General features: G+C 39.9%; 1 protein-coding gene across 19 annotated transcripts in view; it reads left to right on the top strand.

Moving 5' to 3' along the window:
• The window catches only part of RBFOX2 (RNA binding fox-1 homolog 2), a 248,305-nt gene that overhangs the window by 176,430 nt on the left and 45,599 nt on the right, over nucleotides 1-26,276 (top strand). For all 19 annotated transcript variants that reach the window (XR_016510420.1, XM_090272516.1, XM_090272521.1 and 16 more), the window contains one exon: nucleotides 20,954-21,178. Coding sequence is in view for 18 of the 19 variants with exons in the window: in XM_090272516.1 (XP_090128642.1) it covers nucleotides 20,954-21,178 (225 nt within the window). In the remaining variant the exon portion in view is untranslated. The remainder of the gene's footprint in view (nucleotides 1-20,953; nucleotides 21,179-26,276) is intronic.

Consider the following 26,276-nt stretch of genomic DNA (forward strand, 5'->3'; position numbering starts at 1 on the left):
AAGGTCTCCTCCCTCTCCGTTTTGTGGGCAAGGCCGTGTGATCTTCAGACATATCTTCACTAGGAGCAGTCAGTGCAGATACAGCCCCCCGTGGCCCCCAGTGTCCTGTTAATGGACCATTCGTCTGGAATCTGACTTTGTTGGTGTCCCCAGTATTCCCTTCTGGAGTCATAATTCCTCGCCTTTTTTGTTTGTTTGTTTGTTTATTTTACTTTTGGTCACCATCCCCAAACTCCTGTCAAATCTTTCTTAAACATTTCTTCCCGACACTTCACATGCTAAGTCCTGCAGACACAAATGGAATGCTCTTCTGCAGTAAATGGTTTGCTCTTTCGAATGTGGCAGCGCTGTTGTTGGGCTCCAGGCTCCTTGTTCGGAGCGGCCAGAAGTGCGCAGCTGCCCTCATGCTGTGTTGTTTCTATTCTCCAGATGTTTAAGTGTCCCTTTCTTACTATTACAGCGATTAAATTCAGGACACCCTGGCATCAGGTCACTCATCAGAGGTCGTTGCCAGAGCGAGCCATTTCAAATGCAGGTCTGGTTTTGGCACTCCTGTGCTTACAAACCTTCCAGTGTTTCCCTTCAGGCCCAGAAGAAAACCCCGAGCTCCTACTCCAGCCTCCAAGGCCCTGTGTGATCAGGGCCCCGGCTGTGTCTGCAGCCTTATCTCCTGTCCTTCTCCCATATTTCCCACCAGCGACACTGGCCTCTTTGCTTTCCCCTTAACACCCCTTCAGGGCCTTTCCTTGGTTTTTCTCTCAGCCAGAAACACTCTTGCCTCAGACCCCCACACGGCTTCTCAAGGGAGAGCTCTCCGTTGACCTTCCTGTCTCAGCTTGAGCTCTCTAGACGTTCCCTGTCCCCTTACCCTGCTTTGTCTTCACTGACCACTGATCTTAGTGCTTGTCATTACTTGCCAGGTTGGTTGGTTGGTTGGTTATCTCTTCCCCTTCCCCTCCAAAAGGGTCAGGGACCTTGTCAGCATCTCTTACATTCCTGGTGTCTAGAACTGCCTGAAACGTGATCATAATAATAATTAACTAGCTAACCCATATATATAGTTACCACGTACTTCTAAGCTTTTTACCTACATTAACTCGTTGAGTCCTCCAGCACCTCTACAGTTACCCCGAGAGTACGAAATAGCCATCTGAGGCAGGGAAGGGGTAGTGTATATAGCTACTGAGAGATGTGGGGCTCCATTTCCACAGACTGGTTTGGGAGTCCGTAGTCTTTTTTTGGGGGGAGGGGTGTTAGGGTTAGTGTTAGGGTTAGGGAATCCATATCCTTAATAACTACTGTACTCTAATCCCTCTTGTGGGTATTACATATTCAGTAAATATTTGTAGAATATGTAAATGAGTTAATTTAGTTGAGACTCTCATTCACTTCTGGAATTTCCATCTCTGACTTATTCAAGGCTTTGATGGAATACTTGAAATAGCAGGGAATTCACTAATGAATAAAATTATAATTATAAAATTATTACATAATAATAGGTAACATTACAGTCAATGCCTTACATATTATTTCACTTATTTCTTTTAGCAGCCTTATAAATATTAATGTTCATATTGTAGAAATTGGGCAACAGGAGTACAGAGAGGTTAAGTAGCTTGCCTAAGGTGGCAGTGGCAGGACTTAAACCCAAGGAGCGGGCTCCAGCTTCCCTGTTCTTCACCACAAGGAATAGTGACTGCTATTGAAATGACTTGAGTTTTTGCATATCCGCTTTGTATGTCTTTTACATCCAGATCACATTTACATACATAACACTTATTATATTTGTATCATATACCACTTGTCAGTCATCTTTTGAGGTTAGTGGTATTTTTCCTATTTGTTCCCCATACATTAGACTTTGAGATTCGAGAGGTCAAGCAACTGATAACTCTGGATACAGAGAGAGGTTTCAAACTTGAGATCTGTTTAATTCCAAATTTGCACACACTTCCATTTTACTACCAGCCTCATAAGATAAATAGTTCTGTTATTGGCCATTAAAAAGTAGAAAAGTTTTCCATATGGTAAGCTAAAATCTGTTTTCATTATTTTCTTCTTACTCTTCCTAGTTCTATTGTTCAGAGTCACACAGTAGTTTAATTTCTTCATAAAAACCAAATATTTGAAGATAATGGCTAAGGGCTCCCTTTAATCTTCTGTTCTCTTGGCTCATCTGCTTCCTTGTCCAGAGTCTTTACTGTCTTGGATTAATTGCCTCAATTAATGAATGATTTAACATTTATATCTGATTACCAATTAAATACCAATTAAGAGTATTAAGAAGTATTGTATCTTTAAGTGGCTTTTTTTTTGACATGTTTGACTTTACTCAGTTTTCAAAGCTTATTGATCATGTGTTGTCAGCAATTCGTAACTTCGAAAATAAGGGCTATTACCCTCAACTCTTCAGAAAAATACTGTTTTTCTACTTCATTATAAACCGTGCTGTTGCTGATTGACACAAATCTACCTGTCTTCCAACCTCTAGGTCTTGCTCAGATTCCTCAAAGGTTATTAATACCAAACTTTTCATTTTAAAACTTACTTTGTAGAAATACTGTTTCAAATATGCCAATTAGACCAACAAATGACATGTCAAAAATCAGCAAAAGGTAAATTAAATCAGTTCCCTTGAGATCTTAAAATTGGGAATTAATAGTCTTTTAAACCAGTAGCAACAGTAAAACATGATCATTGAGATAGAAGTGAAATACAAAAAAAAAATAATTAAACCCTTGAAAAGTACTCTGATTTAATAATACTTATTATAAATCAAATACCATAGAAATACTGTTAGATTAGCTTACTTTGGCATATTTATTCTTTTCATTATGCCTCTTGAATTTTTCAAAAGGCTGTCAGTTTCAGAATATTAGAATAACATTTCTTATTTAATTATTGGCTCAGGAAATAGGTATAGTTAGACTGCTATTAACAAAACAGAATATCGTTTTTAAAATTGTAATTTGAAATCATGTAACTGGAGATTTAATTCATTCAAAATTACAGGATAAAGTTCTGCAACCGAATTTTAATATTTCATAAATAAAGGAGTATTTAAGCAGCAAATATGGTAATGTAAAACAATAATAATTTATGAAATTATTAAAGAATACTTTTATATCCACAAATAATATAACTGTTCTTCTAACTAATATTGATTATGAGACCCCTTGTAAGAAGTTCGAAAGAGGCAAACGGACACTTAGTGAAGAGGATGAGATTTTGAAAGATTCCCGACTTAGCATATCCACGCATGTAAATATTTTCGGCTTTGCGGGTCATGCTGTCTCAGTCACAACTGTTCACCTCTGCTTTTGGCGTGAAGAGGTTGGATGATGCATAAATGAGTGGGGTTCGCTCTGTTTCAGTAAAACCATTTATGGGCCCTGAAATTTGAATTTAATATAGTTTTCAAATATTCTCAAAGTATTAAAAAATGTAAAACCATGCTTATTGTTCAGGTTGTACAAGAATAGGTGGTGGACCAGCTTTGGGCCAAAGCCATCATTTGCCAGCCTCTCACGTAGAGGGATGCAGGGCCTCCCTACTTTTTTTTAGTACAGGGAAAGTTTTCCCACCCAGCTTGATGATAGGAGCACAGTTTTGACAGTTTGTCTTGGATCAGTATGAAGCCCCCAGCCTGCTCTTTCATCCCCGCCCCCCCAGAAAGTAGAGAGATTCTTTTCTTTTCCTCACTTTCTCCCTCCACCCACCCCCAAATCTGGACCATTTGCAGTTTCCCAGATATGTCATATACCTTCCTGCTTTTCGTATTTTTTTTGTCTGTTATTTTTCATGTATTATTACTTTGGGCTAGAATACCTCTTTCTCCCACATGATTAACTTCTTGCCTTAAAGGTTCAGCTTAAATGCATGTTAATGCATTGACAGGGTCCTCTTTTGAAATGCAGGAGAGTTAATGTGAGTAATCACACATTCTAAGTGCTTATTACTAAATCACCTAATACTTAAAATATAATTTTTGGGGGAAGTGGACTCTCTATTTGTAAGAAGGATTTTGGAGTTAATAGTTATGTAGGGGAACACACAAATCTGCAGTTGTTCCGGTAGAAGGCTGTGCATATCTAGACAATACCACGTAGGTAAGTGGCACGGGATCTCTGGCCTCCGGGGAAGTTAGGGAAGAGGGAGAAAGAGTATAAATATTCCCGTAAGTGTGTGCAGGGCAGAGAGAAGTGGAAAGGTGACAATGAAATTTTAGGGTTTGGTGAACCATAGTAAGTACAGGGGCGGGCAAAAACAGGTTTGGGGTTGTTTGTAAGGAAAATAAGATAATAATTAATAAGTAATAATATAATAATTATGTATTGCATCTTTCTCCTTCTTTGTATGCCTGGTAATTTTCTTTTTAATCCTCACCTGAGGACTTTTTTTTTTTTTTTCATTGCTTTTCGAGAAAGAGGACAGGAGAGAGAGAAACATCAATTGATTGCCTCCTGTATGTGCCCAGACCAGGGAGTGAACCCGCACGGTTATGGGATGCTCCAACCAGCTGAGCCACGTGGGCTAGGGCATGTATGCCTGATAATTTTTGATTGGTTACCAAACATTGTGAATACTACCTTGTAGGATGCTAGGTATTTTTTAATTTCTCTAAATACTCCTGAGCTGATTTTCATAGAAATATTTGATCCTCTTAGGTCTCATCTTTTAAGTTTGTTAGGTGTGACCAGAGGTCTCTTTGGTCTCTGGTTAATTTTTCCCTGCTGTTGAGACAAGATTCTTCTTAGTACCTTAACTGATGATCCTTAAATTTTCCACCCTCATTGAGAACAGGCCCTGTTCCTGGCGCTGGGTGAGCTCCTAGCGCTGTTCCCTCCAGCTCTGCCAGGTGGTCCTTTCTCCAGGCTCAGTAGTTCCTCGTGTCCCTGTGATCACCACTTAACTGGGTACTCCAGGGGCGTCCTCTCTGCGCAGCGTTCTCTTCTGCAGAACCTTTCCTGGGAACTGGAGCTGTCTCGGCTTCTCTAGACTCCTAGCTTGATTTCCTCGACTCATGGAGACCACCAAGGTTCTAGGCCTGGCTTTGCCCTCTCTGTGTCACAGCCAGAAACTTCCTCCAGCCAGGCAGTTATAAAGCTCCCCTTGGTTGTCTCTGTCTCAGGAATCACTCATTCCTTGTATACTATGCTCCCCTTGGTTGTCTCTGTCTCAGGAATCACTCATTCCTTGTATACTATGCATTGCCTTGAGTGCTCTTGCTTCATGTATTATTTTCCTGATTTTTAGTTGTTTGAAATGGCAAGCCCAAATGGTCCTTGTGCTTTCTCTTGATTGGAAGCAGAAGTGAGACCACTTATTTTTAAATGAAAATTAAGTGGTATCTCATTTACTGTCTTTCTAATTTACAAATGAAAAGTCAGTTGAACAGTAATTTCAGTGAGTTGAATGCATAAGATGCATAAATATTTAAAATACAAGGTGGAATGTGGTGAATTACATGAATATAATGTCAGTGAAGCACCGTTAGAAGCTCAGGTGAGGAGGACTTGGTTCAGGAAGACTGGCTGAGGCGGAAGGGCGAGAGGGAAGGCGACGGCGCGTCGTGTGTCAGTTTTATGCAAGACGTCGTCTGCGGCTGGGACCAGGCTCCTGAGCATTCAGCGGGATTCAGCGGCAGAGTAGTTTCAGAGAGTCTAGGACTGGTCGGGTTAGAGGTAAAAACAGTTCTTTAATAAAATACGTAGGCAAGATCACGGGGAAAATAAAGTTCATGTTTCCTAGCATAGCAACTGCAATCAAAAGTTCATCCAAGCATACGAATTAAACTTTGTTGCAGAACCAGGATACATTTTTGAGAAACCGAGACTGTGTTTTGTTTGGTTTAATTTCACTTAGCCTATGTTTTATATAAAGCCTTTAGTAATAAAATGTGGCTTTCCCCCCGTGTTTGTATTGATGTGACTGTTTATATGGAAAAGAATGCAAAGGACTTTAAGGTTGTAACTCAGCTGTTAGGTCTTATATTGTTGAATTCACACACACACACACACACACACACATGTGGATACTGTATGTCTTGCCTTTTTTCTTTTTTCTTCACAATAATGATGATTATTATCTCTACCACTTTTTCTTTAAAGCCAGAAGCAAACGATTTTGTGTTCTTAATGGATAATCCATTAGGTAGCTATCCTCCTCGTTATACAGATTTTAAAAATAAGGCATTGAGAGGGTAAGTGCCTGGGTTTGAACCCACATTTGTCTTATTTCCAAGTTTATGTTATTTCTCCCCTTTGCACGGGGGAGATTATAACCATTGCATTAAGTATTATAATAATAATAATACAGGCCATAATATTTATTTAACATGAGAAAAATGTCTGTAACTTATCTGTAGCCAAAACCTTTAGAAATGTCTGCTAATTTCCCTAGAGCCTTAGGTTCCTCTGGGGTAAGTGTAGAATTGATCGACTTGACTATTCTGTACATAACTTGAGTTTTCTGCAGTTTTATCTCAGTACAGAGGTTTTACATCTTGATGGTTTAGTCTTTTGTACAGGAACATTTGTGCAGGGTAAGAGAGAAATCCAGGTATTGGCTGTTTAGAGGAGCCCTTAGCCCCTTTTCAGAGGGGAACAGATACTAGTGGCACTTCGTTGATTGACTCTGTTGCAGAAGAAAATACTTAGTTTCACGTGGTAATATACCTCACATTTATTCTTTTTTATTGTATTCTGCTCCTCACGTAGGTTCTTAAAGCTACGGTGGTCTTTATTTTACAAATCAGGATACAGATCCTGAAAGTGAAGTTGTCCAAGGTCATGGGGCAAAATAATGCTGGAACTAGAGCTAGAATCCATTTTTCCATAATTGCTGTCTGCTGTTATTTCTACCTTCTGAACATCCTCCTAGGAAGTTCAGGCTTTTAACAAAACATGTTTAAATATCAAGTTTATATGCTACTCATTCCTAAAAGGGAAGATCTTCAAATGAGTAAAAATCATGTATCTTGGTCATTCTTCGCTAGAAAATTATTCTTGAATGAAGGTAGTCTAGTTAATGTGATATAGTAATAATGAGATTCTAGATATGAAAGATTTTAAGTGAAAAGAAGGAATTTTCTTGATTTTTTTATAGTTTATTGATTTATGTTCTTACAGTAGTCCCATTTTTTTTCCCTTTGCTCCCCTCTGCCCAGTACCCCCTTCCCTCCAGCAATCCCACCCCACTTAGTTCATATCCATGGGTTGTGTATATAAGTTCTTTGGCTTCACCCTTTGCTGTGTTATTCTTAACTTCCCCCAGTCTACTTTGTACCAACCAATTATGCTTCTTAGTCCCTGCACCATTTCCCCATTTCTCCCCCTTCCCCCCTCCCAGCTGATAACCCTCCAGATGATCCTCAGGCCTATGATTCTGCTCCTATTCTGGTTGTTTGCTTATTAGTTGGATTTTGTTTTTGTTTTTAGATTCAGTTGTTGATAGTTTTGAGTTGATTTTTATTTTTTGAGTATGCTTGAAGATGTTTTGTCTTTGTTTTTGAGAATTTAACTTGACGAGGAAAGATAGGAAATGCGGAGTGAAATCCAGGAATGCTTCATTACTAAGCAACCATTAAAGAATAGGCAGCTTCTTTTGATGCTTTAGGAGCTGGTTTTAGTCTCCATCCTTAGTTTTTCTGCATGCCGCGTTTCTCAAGTTGAATATCCTCCCTTACTCTGAGACAGGTTTTCCTGCTCCATAATAACTTCTTTTTGATAGCTTCTCGATGACTTCTCTCAACATAGGACTCTTCATTTCTTTCCTGGGCTTATTTGCCTCATTGTGAGAAAGGATTGCATGCTGCAGTTGCTAGTTTCTATTTCATTGCCATTCCTGCCTGAAGGCTCAGAGTCCATGGCAGGCCTTATCGATCCATGTGTTGGCAGTCATGGGGTAAGGGGAAATGTTTTCTTCCTTTTAGACTGCATTCTGATCTTGGCACAGTTATATTCATGAAGGAGGAGGGATGCAAAGAGTTAGGCATTCTGATTGGTAAATACTTGATTTTTGTTTTGTTCTCTATTTTCTATGAGTGATTAGACCCTTGAAAGTCTTGTATTTGTCAGGACTTAGAATAATATTTAACACATAATGGTGGATACAGTAGTCCCTCTCTATATCCGGTTCACTTATCGCGGCCTCGCTGTATCACAGGATTTTTAAAAATATTATATTTAATTATTTATCACAGATTTTTTGCTGTATCGCGGAATTTTTGCAGTACTGTATACGTATGTTGTTAAAGTTACGTAGGTTTAAGAATATGTTAAGAACATAAGTAGTGTTTATGGAAGTGTGGAAAAGGTTAATAAGGGACTGGGAACGGTTTGTAAGTGTATGGGAAGGGTTGATAAAGCCTTAAAATATATATAAATACTAAAATAAATGTAAGGTTCCTACTTTGTGGATTTTCACCTATTGTGGGGGGCGGGGTGCGATCTAGAACGTAATACCCGTGATAAGTGAGGGAATACTATATACTTGTAGATGGTATTTAATTTATTAAAGTGTTAAGTGCAAGGGCTGTTTCAAGAATTATAGTAAACACTTTTCATTTTCCTTTAAGCTTCTCTAATTTGCTTTTAATAAGTCTTAGTGTTGTTAAAGGGTGATTTTAAAGAAACAGACATTTATTAACTCATATCTTTCCTCAGAAATATAAAGGAACCTAGAATTCTGGAGCTTACTTCAGGTTGAAATGTTTTGCAGAAAGTCATGACTTCTGGATCAAGATGACAGATACTTCCGCTTGTCACTTGTGAGAGTGACACCAAAATAGCAATATAGAAGTACAAGAAGAAATAACCCTGTAACAGCAGGCAGAAAAGGGTGAAGGACAGTATTACTAATAAAAGAGTTAAATACAGTTTTGGAAAGTTAAATGCAAATGGGAACCAGCTGATGGACGAAACGGAGAAGCTAAAGCGCAACAGCCCCGAGAGGCTGCTAGTGGTGTGGACACCAGCCTGCCCAGCAGGGCCCCGGAGAGGCTCTGGGGTCAGCGCAGGAGTGAGGGAGGGGCAGAAGACAGCGATTCTGTGTCCGTTATACAGGGGATAACTCAACTCCTGCGCATTGCCGAGGAGTCGGTAACCCTTTCTGGCGGCCTCTGGCCTTAAGAGTCTCCACCTTTTAAGAAACTATTAGAAAAGCGTCACTCCCAAGAGGGTGGACTAAGGGAAGGGCAGGAGACCTCTGCTTTTTATCATAAGCTCTTCTGTAATTACCCATTGGAGTTACTATCATTTACATGTATTAAATTTTACTTAAATAATTAAATTGTAAAGGGAAAATTGGTTACCAAAAACACCCTAGAAATAAATATCCAAGTATTTTATAATGCATTTTTTAAAAAGTGAACCTCAAATATTGAAAGATAAAATCTAATTAGTAGTTTATTCCAGGCTGGCCTTTTGTGAGAAAATGGAAACGGGACTTCTAGACTTGATCCTCTCTCTAGTCCCAACCCTCTCTTGCCTTACTCCGAAATCTAGTAGGGGGCTACTCCTCCCCCATGCCCATTACCAGGCTCCGCTGGTTCTACCTTTGGGTTGTCTCTAATACTGATGCCCTAATTACGTCCCTCTGTCCCTGCTGTAGTCCAAAGTCGCATGTCATGTGTGGACAAAAAGGGGCCACATTTGGGTTGGCCAAAAAGTCCACTGAGACATACCAGCTAAGGCACTCCCTGAATTTCTTCAGGTGTCTGCTCAAATGTTACCAGCCACCGCCACCCTGTATCAAATAGTGGTCCTGTATCCCTCCAACCCCTGTACTCATGTATCACCTTTCTTGTTTTATTTTTCTCCACAGCACACCATCTGGTTCTTGCTTTGCTTGCCTGTTTATTATTTGTCCCTTGCCACTAGAGCGCAAACTCCAGAAGGACAGGAACTTTGTCTTTTGGGGCACTGTTGTTTCTGCAACATCTAGAATCAAGTGTCTAACACATGATAGGTATTCAGCAAACAATTGATGGCAAGAATTGAGGCTGAGTAGATGAAGTAAGCAAGGGACATGACTTCCACACAGACAGACGTGTTTGAACTTGAGACAGTGGACATTGAGGACCCTAGGATTTTAAGAAGAGAATTAATTAACAAAATCTGAGTTAGACTTTATTAGAAATATCATCCTAGCAGCTGCTGGAAAAATTGATTATGTTGAGGTTAAGTTAGAAGAAAGGAGAATTATTAAAAGAAAGATTCTTTTGGATGAGAGTTGATGAAAGCAATGACACTTACTTTTCCACTTTTCACAGTACATACTGTGAACTGTCACACGCAGCCTTTCAATCAATGTACGTATTTAATAGAACTGTAATAACTCATTTTCTGTGGTAAATATCTGTGAATGATTATATTGTGGTAAACGTCCTGCAGAGTTCCTAAAACTGTTGAGAGAAAGGTTCCTATCATTTTTATGGACTTTGTACTTTAGAAGCAAGGTATTTAACTACCTGGTTAATTCAATTTAGCAAGCATTTTCTCAAGAGCCTCTATGACATTGTATCATTTGGGGAGGAAGTATATGATTCAGATCCTGATCCACTTAGGGCTTTACTTGTGAAATCAACCATCATGGAACTGTGGTTCAGACAAAATACAGTTATGTTCTGGGGTGGGTATAGGGGAAATTTTTGTGGAATAGGGAAACTGAGACAGCAGAACACAATGGTCGGGCGATTTACAGCCGGATGCAGATGGTCACCAGGGTGGAAGGTCCCCCCACCCACCCCCAGAGTGCCTGTCAGGGGGGAAAACAAGGACCTTGCCTCCAGGGTAACCTCTCCTCCCCTGGTCTTTCCTCCCTGGAGATGACGCTTAGGCCTCAGTTGTGTTTCAGTTCCAGGCCCAGAAAAGCAGCAAAACCAGACGGGCAGTGACCAGACCAGCTGCAGTGACCAGAGACCCTGTCACTGACCCATCAGGGGAGACCATGGCCCTAAAAGGGCACACCTGGAGAACTGATGAATATACTACAGAAACCTTCCTCTGGCATCTCCCTCGGGGGAGCAGCCCAGGCCATTCCCTTCGTCTTCCCCCACTGCTCTCTTCACAGGCACCTGTCTCCGAAACTCTAAGGCAGTGGGCTGCGGTAGCTAAGCCCCTGAACCTGTCCCCAGAGCCCCCTTTCCTCTGACTTCCCACTGAGCTAAAGCAGCCCAGCCTCGGGTCTCCTGCTACGTCCTCTCTGCTAAAGCCTTCCTTGTTTCATTGCACTCAACTTCTGTAAATATACCCTCATAGTCACCTGGACTCGTGCTGTGAAATCTTATGTTCAAGGATATCTCAGTTTAACATGTAGAAAATGCTCCCTTAATTGTTCATGAAGACAAAATAAAGAATAAATTAAATTGAAAAGTAAATTAGGTTGAGAAAAAGGATAATCATTTCTGCATTGTGTAAATTAACAATTACATAGAATAGACTAGACAACCAATCATTCATCGTGTGTCCGGTCCTCCGTTTTCAAGGGAGCAGGGAGCTGACCCAGAGTATCTCTTGTCTCATTGCCAGTAGAAGGCATGGTTCGTGGACATTTGAGGTTCTAAATACTGCTGTGAGGAGATACGGCTGAAAGAGCTTTTACGAGGTTGGAGACATTAAAACTATTACAGGGTTCATCATTTTTAACCTACTAGACTATTGGTTTGAATGACTTTGTTCTGAAATATTTATTTTTCTGTTTAAATATTCATTGCTTTGAGATGACAAAACTCAGCCTCAGGGGAGAGATCAGGCTGGCGTTTTTCTGAGCAGTTTGAAAGAGGTAGGGGTGTGTGTGTGCTGAAGACAGGATTTGCTGTCAAGTTTGTTGTATTGTTGACCAAGCCTAGACCTGTCCTTAGACTTGCATGTATCAGATCCTGTAGTTATTTTTATTCTAAGTATATTGTATTTCCTCATTTATTTGTATTTATTGTCTGTTTGCAAGTGCTCAAGATTGCACTTAGCTCTCTCCCACACTGCATCTCCCCTCCGCATGGCTGTAGCGCGCTCCTGCTTTGGGTCCTAGTTTTTCAGTTCTACCCATGCTAAAAGGACCCTGTGTTAGGCTTGCGTTTCGTCTGTGCGCTCCATATAAGAAGGCAGTCCTCCACTTTCAGGGAACTTGCCACTGTTACCTTCCTCTCATAACCTATTCCTTCCCTAATCTCTGTCCTCCTGGAAGTACAGATGCCTCAGGGCATTTTTGGAGGCACCTGCCACCACCCTAATTCTCTCCTACCCGCCACGCCAAAAGCCTTAAAGCAGTATTTCCCATCATGGTACCCAAGCCTTCTATACCTGGAGTACCAGGACCCTACTTCAACTCACCAAATCATGCTCTGTGGAGAAAGGACCTAAGGACCAGTAAGATATTGGAAACTCTGTACTCGAGAAACCAGATGAAAGATGATTTTGTGGGTGTCAAGGGCTGGGCCTGGTGGAAATAGGTCCATATTGCATGTGGTTAGTGATCTTAATCGTTCAGACTGCAGCAGGAATAGATGTCTCTGGACTGTTTTCCTGGAGTCAGACAATACTTGTCCTTAAAGTTAATGTTTCAGTTGGTGGTTGGATTTTTATCACTATCATCATTAAATCTATTTTTGTGAGCTTCCTTGAGATCCTAGCAATCAACTAAGTTACAGACAACCAAAGGAAAAATGAACTGTTGGAATTCAACCTGAACATAAGAATTGGAGACTAAAGGAAACTTCGTGTAGAGGTTTTTCCTCCCAATTTCTAATTTACCTATAGATTGTCCAGCATCTTACAGGTATAATTTATATTCACTGTGAGAGGAAAAATATATTTATATAGCTTACTTTTGCTATTTAAATGTGTAGGTAAACGAAAACTCTAGAATGAATTTCACTTTGTGTCTAGTAAGCAGGCATTGTTTTGTCTTTGCATATGTTTATTCATTTGTTTTATTTCTCTGGGTTTTCTTCTACAGTTTTTTAAGATTGTTTAACCGATTTTAGATCATCTTAAATCCAATGTTCTCTTCTTATCTCTGCGATAACAGTTATATTGCTCTTTTTTTCCCCTTTGATCACCGATAATCTGGGCAGAAATCACTGCTTTTAGTAGGAGAGCTGAGAAGAATGACAGGATTTACTGCTTTTGGTACGAGAGCTGATAGGCCTTCCCTTAGGCACTGCCAACCTTGGGCATCTGTAAACTCTCCTGCAGACAGGCAGAATTTGACATCTGAACCTATCGAAGCAAATCCCAAGGGATAAAAATGACATCATTTATAAAATGCTTAAAGGCAAAAATATGTCTTTTCTGTTACAAACCTAGAGAATTAATTTCTGTTTATCTACAGCATTAGGAAAATTATTAGTGACATTGGCAGTAGCGGTGGACTGGTGAGAAGGTGCTCTATCTACATAGCAAAGTGGTTCTTTTTATGATAGTGCGAATAAAATTTCTGTTTCTGTTGGTGATCCCTTCTGATCATAGATGTCACACAGGAATTGGGAAACTTTTCTCTTAAGATGGGATTTGCAACCTGTTAATTGGAAGCAGTACAAGAGCTGATTAGATACATAAGTGAAATGCAGGGCTATGAAACTAAAAATGTTAGAATGAAATTGAAAAATAAATGGGAAGTTCCAGACAACAATATCCATCTCTCCAAGATTACACAGACTTTAATTATTATAGAGAAACGAAGACAGTTACATTCTGTGTGCCATAGCACTTTATACTTAGCTTTATTAAATGACACCGATGTATTTATTCGTTTACATGCCTTTTTCTCACCTTTTAAACTTGGCCTTACAAAAGCAAAGTCTTGTTTTTAGCCCTTGGGTCTTCTGTCTCTCCTACAACTAGCTGTAGATGCTTAAATGTCAGGAAATAATTGCTTTAGGTAATACTCAGAATAATTAAGTAGCAAGAGAGACTATGCTTAAGAAGCAGTAATGAAGCAGACTCATTTACCCTGAGCAATAGAGAGAGCAAAACACCATAAAGGATACGGGAGAAGTTTGCAGTCTGGTTGACTGGAAAAAATGGTTCACTCGGTCAGCAGAAATCAGAAGGTAATAAATTTACTTTTTAGACATAACAGAGTTTGTAATGTTAGGGGACACTGCGGGTGGAAGGATCCAGTCTGAGCCGGAAGGTTTGGAACCAAGGGGGGAAACCCCAATTAATTAGGATGGCTTGTGCCATATTAATGAGTTTCCCTTGCTTTCATTTAATCCTCACAACAGCCCTCTCTGAAGTAAATAATCCTTTTTGCAGGTGAAGAAACAGGCTGGAAAGGCTTAAGTAAGTAGTTCATCCGTATCTAGTAAGATGCATATTTAGGATTTAAACTCAGGCGGGTCTTTCAGGCTCGTGCTCTTTGGTCCCTTCGCTTTAGCCTCGATGAAAGCTTGGAAGGACATGGTTAGACCTAAACCCTACGTAGAAGTCACCTGTGATTGAAGTTCTGAGATTGCTGGGGGTGAAGGACTAGGCCGATAAAGGGGCGGAGACTGGGCCTCGGATTGTACACTTTTCCTGTCAGATGGCAACCGTGTACTGCAAAAGTCTATTTGAATGTAGAATTAAAGCATTTAGCGCATTTCACATTGTACACCAAAAGACCATATATAATAGTGTGTCACCTTGGTTAGTGACTACGTGAAATTTGAAGCAAAAAGACATCTGTGGCTGCCTCTGTGTTATGATAGCAGAGTTGAGGAGTTGCATCAGAGACCACATGGCCTGCAAGGCGTAAAACATTACAATGTGGCCCTCCCTTCACAGAAAAAGTGCGGACCCCTGCTTTCTACCACACTTCCTTTCTAGGGCCAGCTTCATGGAGAGCGGTTGTTGGAGTTGATCCAATAGGGCCAGCTGAGTTTTTCTTTATACATGAATATGCTTGATAGAGGGTGCAGCCTGCTGGAGCAGTCTGGCTGTGTTTGGGAAAGCATACGGGAATATGGAATAGTCTAGATTCATTGCAACGCAGTATTAGAGTTGGGGGTTATGTATTGATATGACTGGGGGGAAGTTGGTTGAACACCCCACTGGACGTGCCACATGGGACACTGACTTTAGATCTGGCTTGGATTTGGATTTGAGTCTTCTCATGCCAATTATTAGCTGAGTGTTTTTTGTTTTTTTTTTAAATAATTTTACTTATTTATTTGTTTATTTTCAGAGAGAGGGGAAAGGAGAAAGAGAGGGAGAGAAACATCACTGTGTGGTTGCCTCTCACTCACGCCCCTAACTGGGGACCTGACCTGCAACCTAGTCATGTGCCCTGACTGGGAATCGAACCAGTGACACTTGGCTCGCAGGCCAACACTCAATCCACTGAGCCACAGCAGCCAGGGCAGCTGGATGGTTTTTTATAAGATAGTTAACCTTTTAAATTGTCGGTTTTCTTATCTGTAAAGGGAGAAAAATGGGAATACCTACTTTATAGGGTTGTGGAATTTAATGAATTAATATGCTTAGTGTATTGCCGGAAACATCCTGAGCATTCAGTACATGTGAGCTGCTAGTCCAGGTGAGGGAGGGTCTAGAGGAGTTCACAATGTATTTAGGAGGGAATAGTGAACCTTTGTGTCACCAAGTCAGTACTCACACCTGTGGCTCTGAATTGTATTAAAGTTGTGCATATTTGCAATATCTCCCTCCCTAATGTGACTGGTCCTCCCTGAGAGGCGTATTTCTGACCTTGCTGTGATGTCTTCAGCGCCTCCACAGTTGTGGACCCTCAGTAGGGCTGTAGTTAGTAGTTTATTTTCTCAGATAAGAGACACTTAAGCTGCTTATTTTAAGCCTTTGGTATTAAAAACATTTTCATACAAATACAGAGGTAAATTTTTGCCTGGAAATAATCATGTGAACTGTTATCTCATAGTTTCCTGGGGGCTCTAGTACATCTCTTCTTGAACTTCTAACTCTGAAATATGATCTGGAAACTTAATAGAAATCAGGAACCATTTAACATTTTTAGCATGATAATAATAATGTATACTTGGGGAAATTTTCAGAGGGCTGCTGCAGTGTCCTTCCTAGCGGGGGCTGGGGAGTGGGATGTCAACAGAGACATAGCACTGAATAATTTGAAGGAGAGGGAGAGAATTATTTTATTTTCCTCTTAGGATGCCCAGCTACAGAGAAATCATCTACAGTACCTCAACCTTAAGATAATGAAAAAAAAAATGTGTACAGGGATGAGTAACAAAGATAGACTTTTTCCCTGAAAAATTATTGATAAAAATATAAGGTTTTCATAGCATAATTTCTAAGAACTAAACAAAGGGAAGATTTTTATGTAAAGCAAACCTTAGTACCATGTGGAAATGATTCTTTGACAGTGGAGGCTGCTGAATGTTGATGCTGCGTAACTGAAATGATTGTTATGATTATCTGTAGGTAATGTCATCATTTGCTTAATAGCGCCGTAATTTAGTGCTTCGGTATATTGACTTATTATTTTTTTCATTCTCTTATATTAAAAAATACATTGTAGGCTTTATTTCAAAAGTAATATATGCTTATTATTAGGAGTACAAGGGAACTTGGGGGTTTTGAGTAGTTGTGTTTACTATTTTGATTGTGGTAATGATTTCATGTGTGTACATATGTCAGTCTGACCAAATTCTGCACTATAAACAGATGCAGTTTATTGTATACCAGTTACACCTCAGTGAAAATTTTAAATTTTTTGTTGGTTTAGTGACTAAAAATTGAACTTATTTTGCTGTGAATATGTACAGTATTTCCATTTGTTAGTGCGATTGAGCATGTTTATCATATCAGCCATTTGTATTTCATTTTCTGTGAATTACTCAGTTTGCCTCTTTTTCTGTTGTTTCTTTCAGTTTGTTAACTTACTCTTGCAGTAGTGATGATAAAGCCCATTGTGTCTGTCTGACCTGTTGAAAGTATCTTCCCCCAGTTGGCTTTACTTTTGACTTTGAGGTTCATTTCTCCCTTCTTTTTCCCCTCCCTCTCTTCTTTTCTTCCTAACTCATAGCCATATCTGTCATTTTTTTTCTTTCTGGTTTCTAGGTTTCCTGGCTCGCGTAAGAATTCTCCAGACGCCACTTATAAGTGTTTTTAATTTTTTATTTTTATTTTTTGTATTTTTATAGTTTTAGTTGTTACATTATATTTTATTCCTTCTGGAATTTTTTTGATATGGACTATAAGCTGAGGGGCTCATTTTATTTTCTTTCTGGTAGTTACCCAAATTTTACAAATACCATGTGTTAAACCCCCCACCCCGCCCCGCCACCATCACCGCTGAATTGAAATGCCATGTTTATCTTAAGTTTCTTTATAAACTTGAATCTGTTTTAGGATTATCATTGTTTTATTAATCCCTTTGTATATTCTTACTATTTAATCACAGTAGTTTCATGGCAAGTTTTAGTACATGATAGAGCATACCCCGTTTCATAATTTTTCCTTTTTCAAACTTTCCTAGTGGTTTTTCATATACAATTTAGAAAAGTATTTAGTTCTGTTTCCTTCCCCATACATATTTGCTTCTGATTGGAAATGTCATAGGTATACATTTTATTTTGGAAAGGATTAACATTATTATATTAAGTATTCCTCCAGAAACAAAATACATTCTATTTATTTGGGTCTTGTTTTATATTATATATTGTATATTTTACATTATAAGATAAATTTTGTTACTCTTTTGAATAACTGGTTACTGCTGGTTTTAAAATAGTTATGTATAAATCTGACTTTTTAAATATTAGATCTACTAGTCTGTAGTTAATTCTTTTGGCTTTTCTAAGTATATAGCCATATTTGTCAGAATAACTTGTCTCTATTATTTTTATATCCATTTCATTGTTATTGTCTTATTGTGTATATTAGTATTAATAGTGATGGGTTTAATTATCTTCTGATGTTAAAAAGTAATGACAGGTATTTCACAGTTTTTCAGCACTTGGTTGCTGATAACTTTTATTGTCTTATTTTTTGTTACAATTAACATAACAACGTATTTACCAAGCATTCATTTTAATGAATTTTAACAATTTGACAGCACCACCTATAATGAAATATATAACATTTCCATCATTCTAGACTGTTCCAAATTTTCATCAACACCCTCCACACACACAAAAAGAGACAACTACTTTCTTATTTGTTACGCACAGATTAGTTTTTTCTTCTCTTGCTATTCTTATATTTTATATGAGTGGAATTTATACAGTATGTATATTTTGTGTCTGCTTTCTTTCATTAAAAGTAATGTTAAAATTCATTCATGATGTTAGTTCATTCTGTTTTGTGTGTGTGTGTGTGTGCAGCGTTCCATTTTATGAAGACCACAGTTTGTTTATCTGTTTCCTGTTGATTTCAGTATAGTCTTATTTTGGAGCTATTCTGATTAAGGCTTCCATGACCGTTCTTGTACAAGTGTTTTTGTATACATATGCTTTTATTTCTTTTGGGTATTTGTAGGTAGTATTTTAACTTTATAAAAAAGTAAAATTGCAAAACAGTCCTATAGAGTGGATGTGCCATTTTATCTTTTGGTAAGCAATGTATGAAAGTTCTTGTTGTTCCACATTGTTGTCAACATTTGGTGTTTAAGGTTTTTAGCCATTCTAGTGTAAAACGGTGTCTCATTTGATTTTAATTTCATATCCCTGATGATGTGTTGTTGAGCCTCCCATTCATGTATTTTCTGCCTGTTGGTATATCTTTTTGTGGGAAGTTGTCTTTTGAAGTCTTTAGCCCATTTTTAAAAAATATTTTGCCTTCATTAAGAGTTGTAACAGTTCTTTACAGTCCTTTGTCACACATCTGTGTTATGAATACTGTCTCCTAGTCTCTGACTTGTCTTTTTACTATCTTAATGGTGTCTTTCAAGGGAGCAGAAGGTGTTTAACTTTTATGAAGTCCTGTTTATTAACTTTAATAGTTCTTACTGTTTATGTCCCAAGGAGTCTTTGTTTATTATGAAGTTGTATAGATTTTCTTTTTTTTTTTTTTATTTCTAAAAGTTTGACAGTTTTAGCTCTTACATTACTTTTGCATATATGGGGTAAGAGTTGTGGCTCATTTTATTTCCCTTGAGTATTCAATTTTTTCAAGAAAAGCTTTCCTTTCCTGCATTGAATTGATTTGGGGCTTAATATTGATGTATACGCATGTATCTGTCTCTGGTTTATTTTCTGTCTCACTCATCTACTTGTCTGCCTTGAAGCCAGTACCACACTGTTTTGATTACTGTCGCTTTATAATAGGCCTTGTAATCAGGTAGCGTAAGTCCTCCAATATTTGTTATTTTTCAAAATTGTTTTGACTCCCTGGCTGGGTAGCTCAGTTGGTTAGAGCATTGCCCTGGTACCCCAAAATTGTTTTGGCTATTCTAGGCCCTTTGTATTTTTATATAAATTTTAATAGTAGCTTATCAATTTCTGCAAAAATACATGCTGAGTTTTTTACTTGGTTTGTGGAGTTTTGGGAACATGATCATCTTAAGAATATCAAGCTTTCCAATCCACGATCACATGTTTCTCCATTTATAATAGCCTTTCTAGATTTTTTTTCCTTTTTTATGCAGAATAACTGATTGTAGTAATGATGGCTGACCTTTCTTTAAAAATAGTGTGAGATCTCTCTGTAGCTTGAGTGCATTTTGCTTGAGGTAAGTATGAGTTTTAATGGTCATCAAGTTAATGTTGAAAGTCTGGCATGAGGTTTAGAAAATGCTGCTGAAAGTTTAATTTCCTGCAGCTGTCAGTGGATAGAGACTCCCTTCTTGAATTGAGGGAAAAGAAGGATAATTGGGAGCTGAAAGAGAAAAGAATTTCTTATTTGGAGGAAGTGATGCTCATGACTAGGAGAAAACCAAGTGATATAAACCCAGTGATTTGAAGCCGTCTCTGCCAGCACCTTCCAGGACAGTGGCTCAAGATGGCAGACTTACACATCTGCAGTAAAACAGTAGCTTTGCTTTTTATGGAATAAAATAGGTCAGGTGGTGAGTTGTTGAGAAGGGAGGGCTTTGCCAAATCTGTTACGTAAAGATTTAAACCTGTGTTTTGAGTGAACTTAAAAAGCAGAAATAAGAGAAGGACTATGGAACCAAAATGGCTTCAAATAATTTGCACTAGTTCCTGCATATTCTTTATCAATGTTTCAGATATCACACTGGGTCCCAGGCAAGCACCTGGGAGTGGGTACCGTGTGGAGGGGAGTTGTTCACCCGATGGTGCTGGCAGTCGTTACGGGAAACTCTTTCACGTGGTTTTCTCTGGGGAACTTTTTGCATATTTCTAATTTAAGGAAAGGTTTTATTATTATTATTATTGTTATTATTATTATTGTTAACATTAATCTAATAGCCAAGATTTAAATAAATCTATACCTTGACATCCAAAGATTAATTTTTTAATAATTTACTTTCTCCTGAACTCTCTGCTCTTAAAATTGGGAGGTCTCTGTTGTCTGGTTTTTGGAATTTAATTTAATAATGTCATTCTTGCCTGTTGCTGTGAACTGTAATTCAGTGAAAATGATTGGTTTCCCGCTAAGAATCACTAAAGGAGTAGGGAGTGCCCTGAAGAAAATACCAGTGGCACCAGCTCGCTTCCACTCATATCACTTCCTTTGTGTGAGAAATTTGTCGGCAGTTTTTAAAACTTGGAGGTAAATTTTTGACCCTTTGGTAACTAGTCAACTTTAATGTGGTTGTAGACCTGTCTAATAACCACTGACTGCCCGAAGGTAGGTGTGTGTGTGTGTGTGTGTGTACACACATCTGTGCGTATGTGTATACGAGACTGTGTGTGTGTGTGGCAGTATTTTCCCCAGTTCTGAGGCAGTACACTATGTTTTACCTGAGCGGTGAGGGTGGATGCAGAGAATTTTATATACTCACCTTGAAAGATAATTATAGAACGAGAGTTTAAAGCCACCCTTTCTCCTTATTTTCTCTCTCTCGTTTCTTCCAGGGTAACCAGGAGCCAACAACAACTCCGGACGCAATGGTTCAGCCTTTCACCACCATCCCGTTTCCGCCGCCTCCGCAGAACGGAATCCCCGCCGAGTACGGAGTGCCGCACACTCAGGACTACGCCGGCCAGACCAGCGAGCATAACCTGACCCTGTATGGAGGCACGCAAGCCCACGGGGAGCAGAGCAGCACCTCGCCCAGCGCACAGAACGGATCCCTGACGGTACGTGGGTCATGAGGTGCAAGATGGGGGGGGGGGGGGGGTGTCGTCTCCGAAAGCTTCACCTCCATTGTCATACCAGGAACCCTTGGGATTAATTTAGCATTTACATTGCGCCACATAGCATTTGTGCCATTTCCATTCTTCTCCAAGCCTTGTAGTTGGAAGATACGGGCTTAGCATTCGGACTCCCAGCCCCTGCCCGGCAGCTTCCAGTCTGGAGGGGGAACAGGCGTGTAACAAGGGAAACGCGCCGGTGAGCCTGAACTCGGGGCTGCTGGGGGGGCGGGGGGGGCACTCTTTCCCTCGTGCGCGGTCTCTGGCCCCTCCTCCGTTCTCGGACGCGGTGCCCGGCAGCGCAGCGTTCTGCACGCTGCCTGCGCCCCTCCTCAGACACTGGTCTCTGGGCTTCTGTGACACCCCTGTTTTCCTCCCAAGTACCCGGAGTTCTTTCTTAGTCTCTTTTGCTGCTTCCTCTTTGTCTGTTCAACTTGAAATCGTTGCAGTACGTGAAGCCTGGGTTCCAGGACCCCTTTTCCTCTTCCTTTACATCCTCTCTCTGTGTAATTATACTGCAGATTTATCTAGTTGCTCGAGCAAAACCTGTGGTTCATTCTTTATTGCCTTCGTCCCTACATTTCATCCATTAGCAAGTCTTGGCAACCATAGCTTTTTGAAAAAATTATATTTATTGATTTTTGGAGAGAAAGGAAGGGGGAGAGAGAGAAACATCAGTTTTGTTGTTCCACTTATTTATGATTTTTGTATGTGCTCAGACTGGAGATCAAACCCACAACCTTGGCATATTGGGACGACACTCTAACCAACGTAGCTGCTTGGCCAGGGCTTTTGGCAACCATAACTTTAAAATGTTTTCTTACTTCAGCCTCTTCTTAAGAATAAAGCTGAATAGTGTATGTGACTAAGAGCTCAGCTCTTCTGCCAGATTTCGTGGGTTTGTGTCCTAATGTGTGTGGCCCCTACTTAGCAGTATGACCTTGGACCAGTTATTTAATCTTGCTGTGCCTTGGCTTGCTCACTTTAAAATGAAGGCTGTAGTACCCACCTCCAGCAGCTGTTAGGAGATCTAAAGGAGTCCAGTTCATATAAGGTGTTTATCATCATCATCAATACTCTGAATTCAAACCTCATCACTTATTTCCTGTATTGCTGCTGCCGTTCTCCACATAGCAGCCAAGATGGGTTTGTTTTATTTTTTTAATGCAAATAATGCTGTTTTCCTGCTTAACTCGAATAGTTCCTCGGCATACTCAGAACAAAATCCAAACTGTGCTCCTACTGACTCCTACCCCAAACCTCTTTGACTTCACTTCTTTCTACCAACATGCTAAAGTAAAGGAAATGTCTTAAGTTAACAATAGGTATGCATCACATATACATTATCCTATAGGAAATCATATTGTCTGTGCGATTGTGTGGTATATGTTCAAAGGTAAAAATGTCCTGCACTCCACATAGAAAGAGCTATCGGTAGTTTTTCGATCTTTTTTGCCTTCTTTCAGATTATCAGGAGAAGAGCTCTAGTCAGCCCTTAAGCCATATGATAAGATATGTATGTGCATGTTTTAAGTAATTTGCTTGAATTGAGACTGTGGAATGGACTTCAGTCATTTGCCTGGACTTCAGCTGCTCTGGTGTGCAACCACTAATGTTTCCACCTAGTGATTTTCACTCTCATTTTTACTTTTCGGCTTGGCTAGGAGTCACCCCTGTGTCTCCATAGCTGAGTGGTCCACCAGTCTCTTGGGCAGAGGCTGTGCTGAAGCATCTCAAGCTTGTGAAGCTTTTGCCATCTGTTTGTGGGCTGGGAAGCACATTCAGAGTTCAGCCAGATCTCAAGTCTCCCTGGCTCTTTCTTTCTCGCGTCTCCCCTTCATCCATGTGGGTTCACAGTCCGTGGGGAAAGGGAGGAGAGCAGACCCAGGCCTTCTGTGATTGTCTCATTTCCAGGCTTTCCCCTTTGGATTTCTGGCTGGCCTACCACTCATCCCAATTAGACCACAACCTCAAGCTAGAAAAAACTGTATTTCCCGTTAGGTTTCTATTAAGTTTGCCACTTTTAGCTGACAAAAGCTGTGGCTTTTCTACTGTCTACCTCCTCCAGAGGCCCCGAGTTGAGTCTTGGTTTTCATGGCCCCAGCCCTGTGCTGATGAAACCAAGTTCTCTGCAGCAGAGCCGAGGGGGTGGTGGGTTAGGGTCGCCCAGGCAGGACATTTGCAGACTCCTCTTAGTCTTACCCCAAGCTCTAGTAATTTTTAAAGAAATTTTCTTGTTCATTATTTGCCTTTGATGGGTTTCCAGGACCCTGAAATGACTGTTGGACAATTTTGTCCAATTTTCTTATTGTCTTGTTTTGAGGACAGGATTCCGTGACCCACTCACACCATCGTGGCTAGAAGCCCCTTCTCCGAATTATTGTTCATGCCAGTTTACAATTAATCACTGCACCTTCTCACCATTGCCCATTTCTCGTTCTCTTATTTTCCTTATTGCTACTATTTCCTATTGTTTTAGGCTCTTGGGTTTTATGTTTCTAAATGACAGTACCTATTAAGGGCGAGCTCTGTTCCTTAATAGAAATCTATACAGTTAAGACAATATTCACTATACAATTTGGCATTATATTGAGCAATTTGAGTTTCTAGAGAAATACTGAAGTACTATTAGGAATCTGTGTGTGTACAGATTGTGAATTTATTGGTGCTGAGGAGAGAATGGAAAATCCCCTTCAAGTTGTTTCTACAAACAGAGATAGCACAGATTTTGTAATTTTAGGAAGTTGCTAACAATAAAATGGTAAATTATTAGGGAGTTCTGTTGAAGATACTTCATTTTAAACATGAGTGTGAATTTGCGTTTGGAAGTTGTGTATGTGTGTTCTTGGGATGTGTGTGTATAGAGAGTGAGCACTGTATCATAAAATCTAGATTTGACAACATTATAGATTATTCTGTTAAACTTGTACTATCTAATTGTATGTTTCTTATAGCCAATTAAATTCAAAAGGTGGTTAGGAAGCATTGTTATTTGTAAATAAATGATACTGTAAATTTGTGTAACACTTTAATCAGTTTTTTACTGTGGTTCATTAAATAGCCCTTTGTGGTAGGTTAGGGTTTTCCCAGTTGAGGAATGCAAAGTCCATCCTTTCCTCCCTACAACTCTGGCTCCAAAACCCCAGCTCCACAGCAGAGACAGAGAGCTCTGCCCTGGCCCTTCGCAGGCCCTCGTGCCTCTCCTCCCACTCGGCCCACGTGGCAGCTCTTTGGAAGCCAGGTTTGTGTGTCCTCCTCCAGGCCCAAGTAGAGCTGGAAGTTGACCACTTTCTGAGGAACTTATCGTCGGCAGCCGTCCGTCTCGAGAGACGATGGTGTAGCTTCTTAAGAGTCTATCTGCACCGCCGAGAATGGCTGTGCAGTCCGACTCGGGAGTGACACGGTATCTGTCTCCTCCCGTGTTAAATCGACATCTTGCGATGGCGCTGGAGTGTCCTCTCCAGTGAAGCTGAAGCTACAGAGCCTGGGCAGGGTGATATGGAGGGTCTGCTGTTGCCCATGCAGCAGACCCCCCCTCTCTTCGCAGCTGAAGGGTCCAAGGGAAAGACGGAGTCAATACAGCTTGGCTTCAGGTGCGCCGCAGGAGTTGCCGGTGTTGACTACAACGTCAAACCGCCTTAGGGACTCCGGCTCCGGATTTTCTGTCGGGGTTTACTCCCTTAGCCTTTCCCCTGAAGAGGTATGCCGCAAGGCAGCGGAGGTTTTTTGGAGTCAGAGTTTTCCTTCTCTGATGTGCCCTGACTGGAAGATCGAACCAGCGACACTTAGCTCGCAGGCCGACACTCAATCCACTGAGCCAAACCAGCCAGGATTGAGGAACTTATAAGGTGTTATTATTGTGTAGTTTTGTTTCTCTAACTGTAAGCTTTTAGAGGAAAAAGTTCTTTTTGTTAATTTTTGCATTCCCTGACTTATCACAAGGTCTGGCACTTAATAGTTAATCAGTAAATATTTCTTGGGGAAAAAATGAAAGAAGACACAGAGGAGAGAGAAGCTGAGCTTCTTGGTAGAGCTAGCATTGATCTGGGCCTTGTATTGAGAGAGTGATCAGAATTCGATCCTGGGTAGATGGCGGTGGGAAGAATAGAACAGTCATTTCTCAAAGCACAATTGGAGAGATGGTAAAGACATCATTCAAATGTCTTTGAATAAAAGCATAGGTTTCCATTTGGCTTAGATCTTGGGGTGTCAGTGCATACTAATGGGAAGTAAGCTGGGAGAAGGGTCACTGGAATACAATATGGGAAGAGTATTTGAATACCGGGCTGAGAAATGACTTTATTGAAGGTTTCTGAGCAAGGAAATAGAAGTGAGCAGAATTATGCTTCCAGAATATTAAGCTCTTGCGTATTCAAGACGAGTAGAAAAACCAGGAGACTGGTTAGGAAAGAGTCATAAGCATGGAGTTGATAATGAGGTTCTGGACTAGGGGGTTGCAGTGGTTATGTAGAGGAGGGATTAATTAACGAGAAATTATGAAGATAGAATATATAGGACTTGACAGCTGATCAGTTAAGGAAAATAAGATCACAGGATTGTATGATCCTTATGCAGTAACTGTATCTTGAATAAATTATTTTACCTCCCAAGTTTCAGTTTCCTCATCTATCAAATGAAGTTAATGCCTATCTGACAGGATTGTAGTGAGAATAAATTATAAATGCTTTGGAAATTGCCTGTTTAAATAGTTCATTAAGATAATTGCTATTAACCATCTTTTTTAAATCGGTTGTGCAGATTGATGTCACTTCTGTGTGCTTTTTATTATTGTGAGCTACAGCTGTATTTTGATACAGATCTTGTTTATGTTAGATAGCCCCATCCTATTGAGGGGGGGACTAAAAGAAAGGACTTTTCATACAAAATGAAAAATAAGCAGTGAAATCTGGAATTTTATTTCTGAAGTGTATTTTAGACATTGATTTTAACATTGTGCTCCTGAGATGAGAGCTTGCTTTGAGAGCCACTTAGTCTCATACTGTGCATTAGCAAAGGAGAGCAGTTAGGGGTCTCCCACCTGGGT

Source organism: Furipterus horrens, unplaced genomic scaffold (assembly GCF_987537825.1).
Source record: "Furipterus horrens unplaced genomic scaffold, mFurHor1.1.pri manual_scaffold_4, whole genome shotgun sequence".
NCBI classification, from domain to species: Eukaryota; Metazoa; Chordata; class Mammalia; order Chiroptera; family Furipteridae; genus Furipterus; species Furipterus horrens.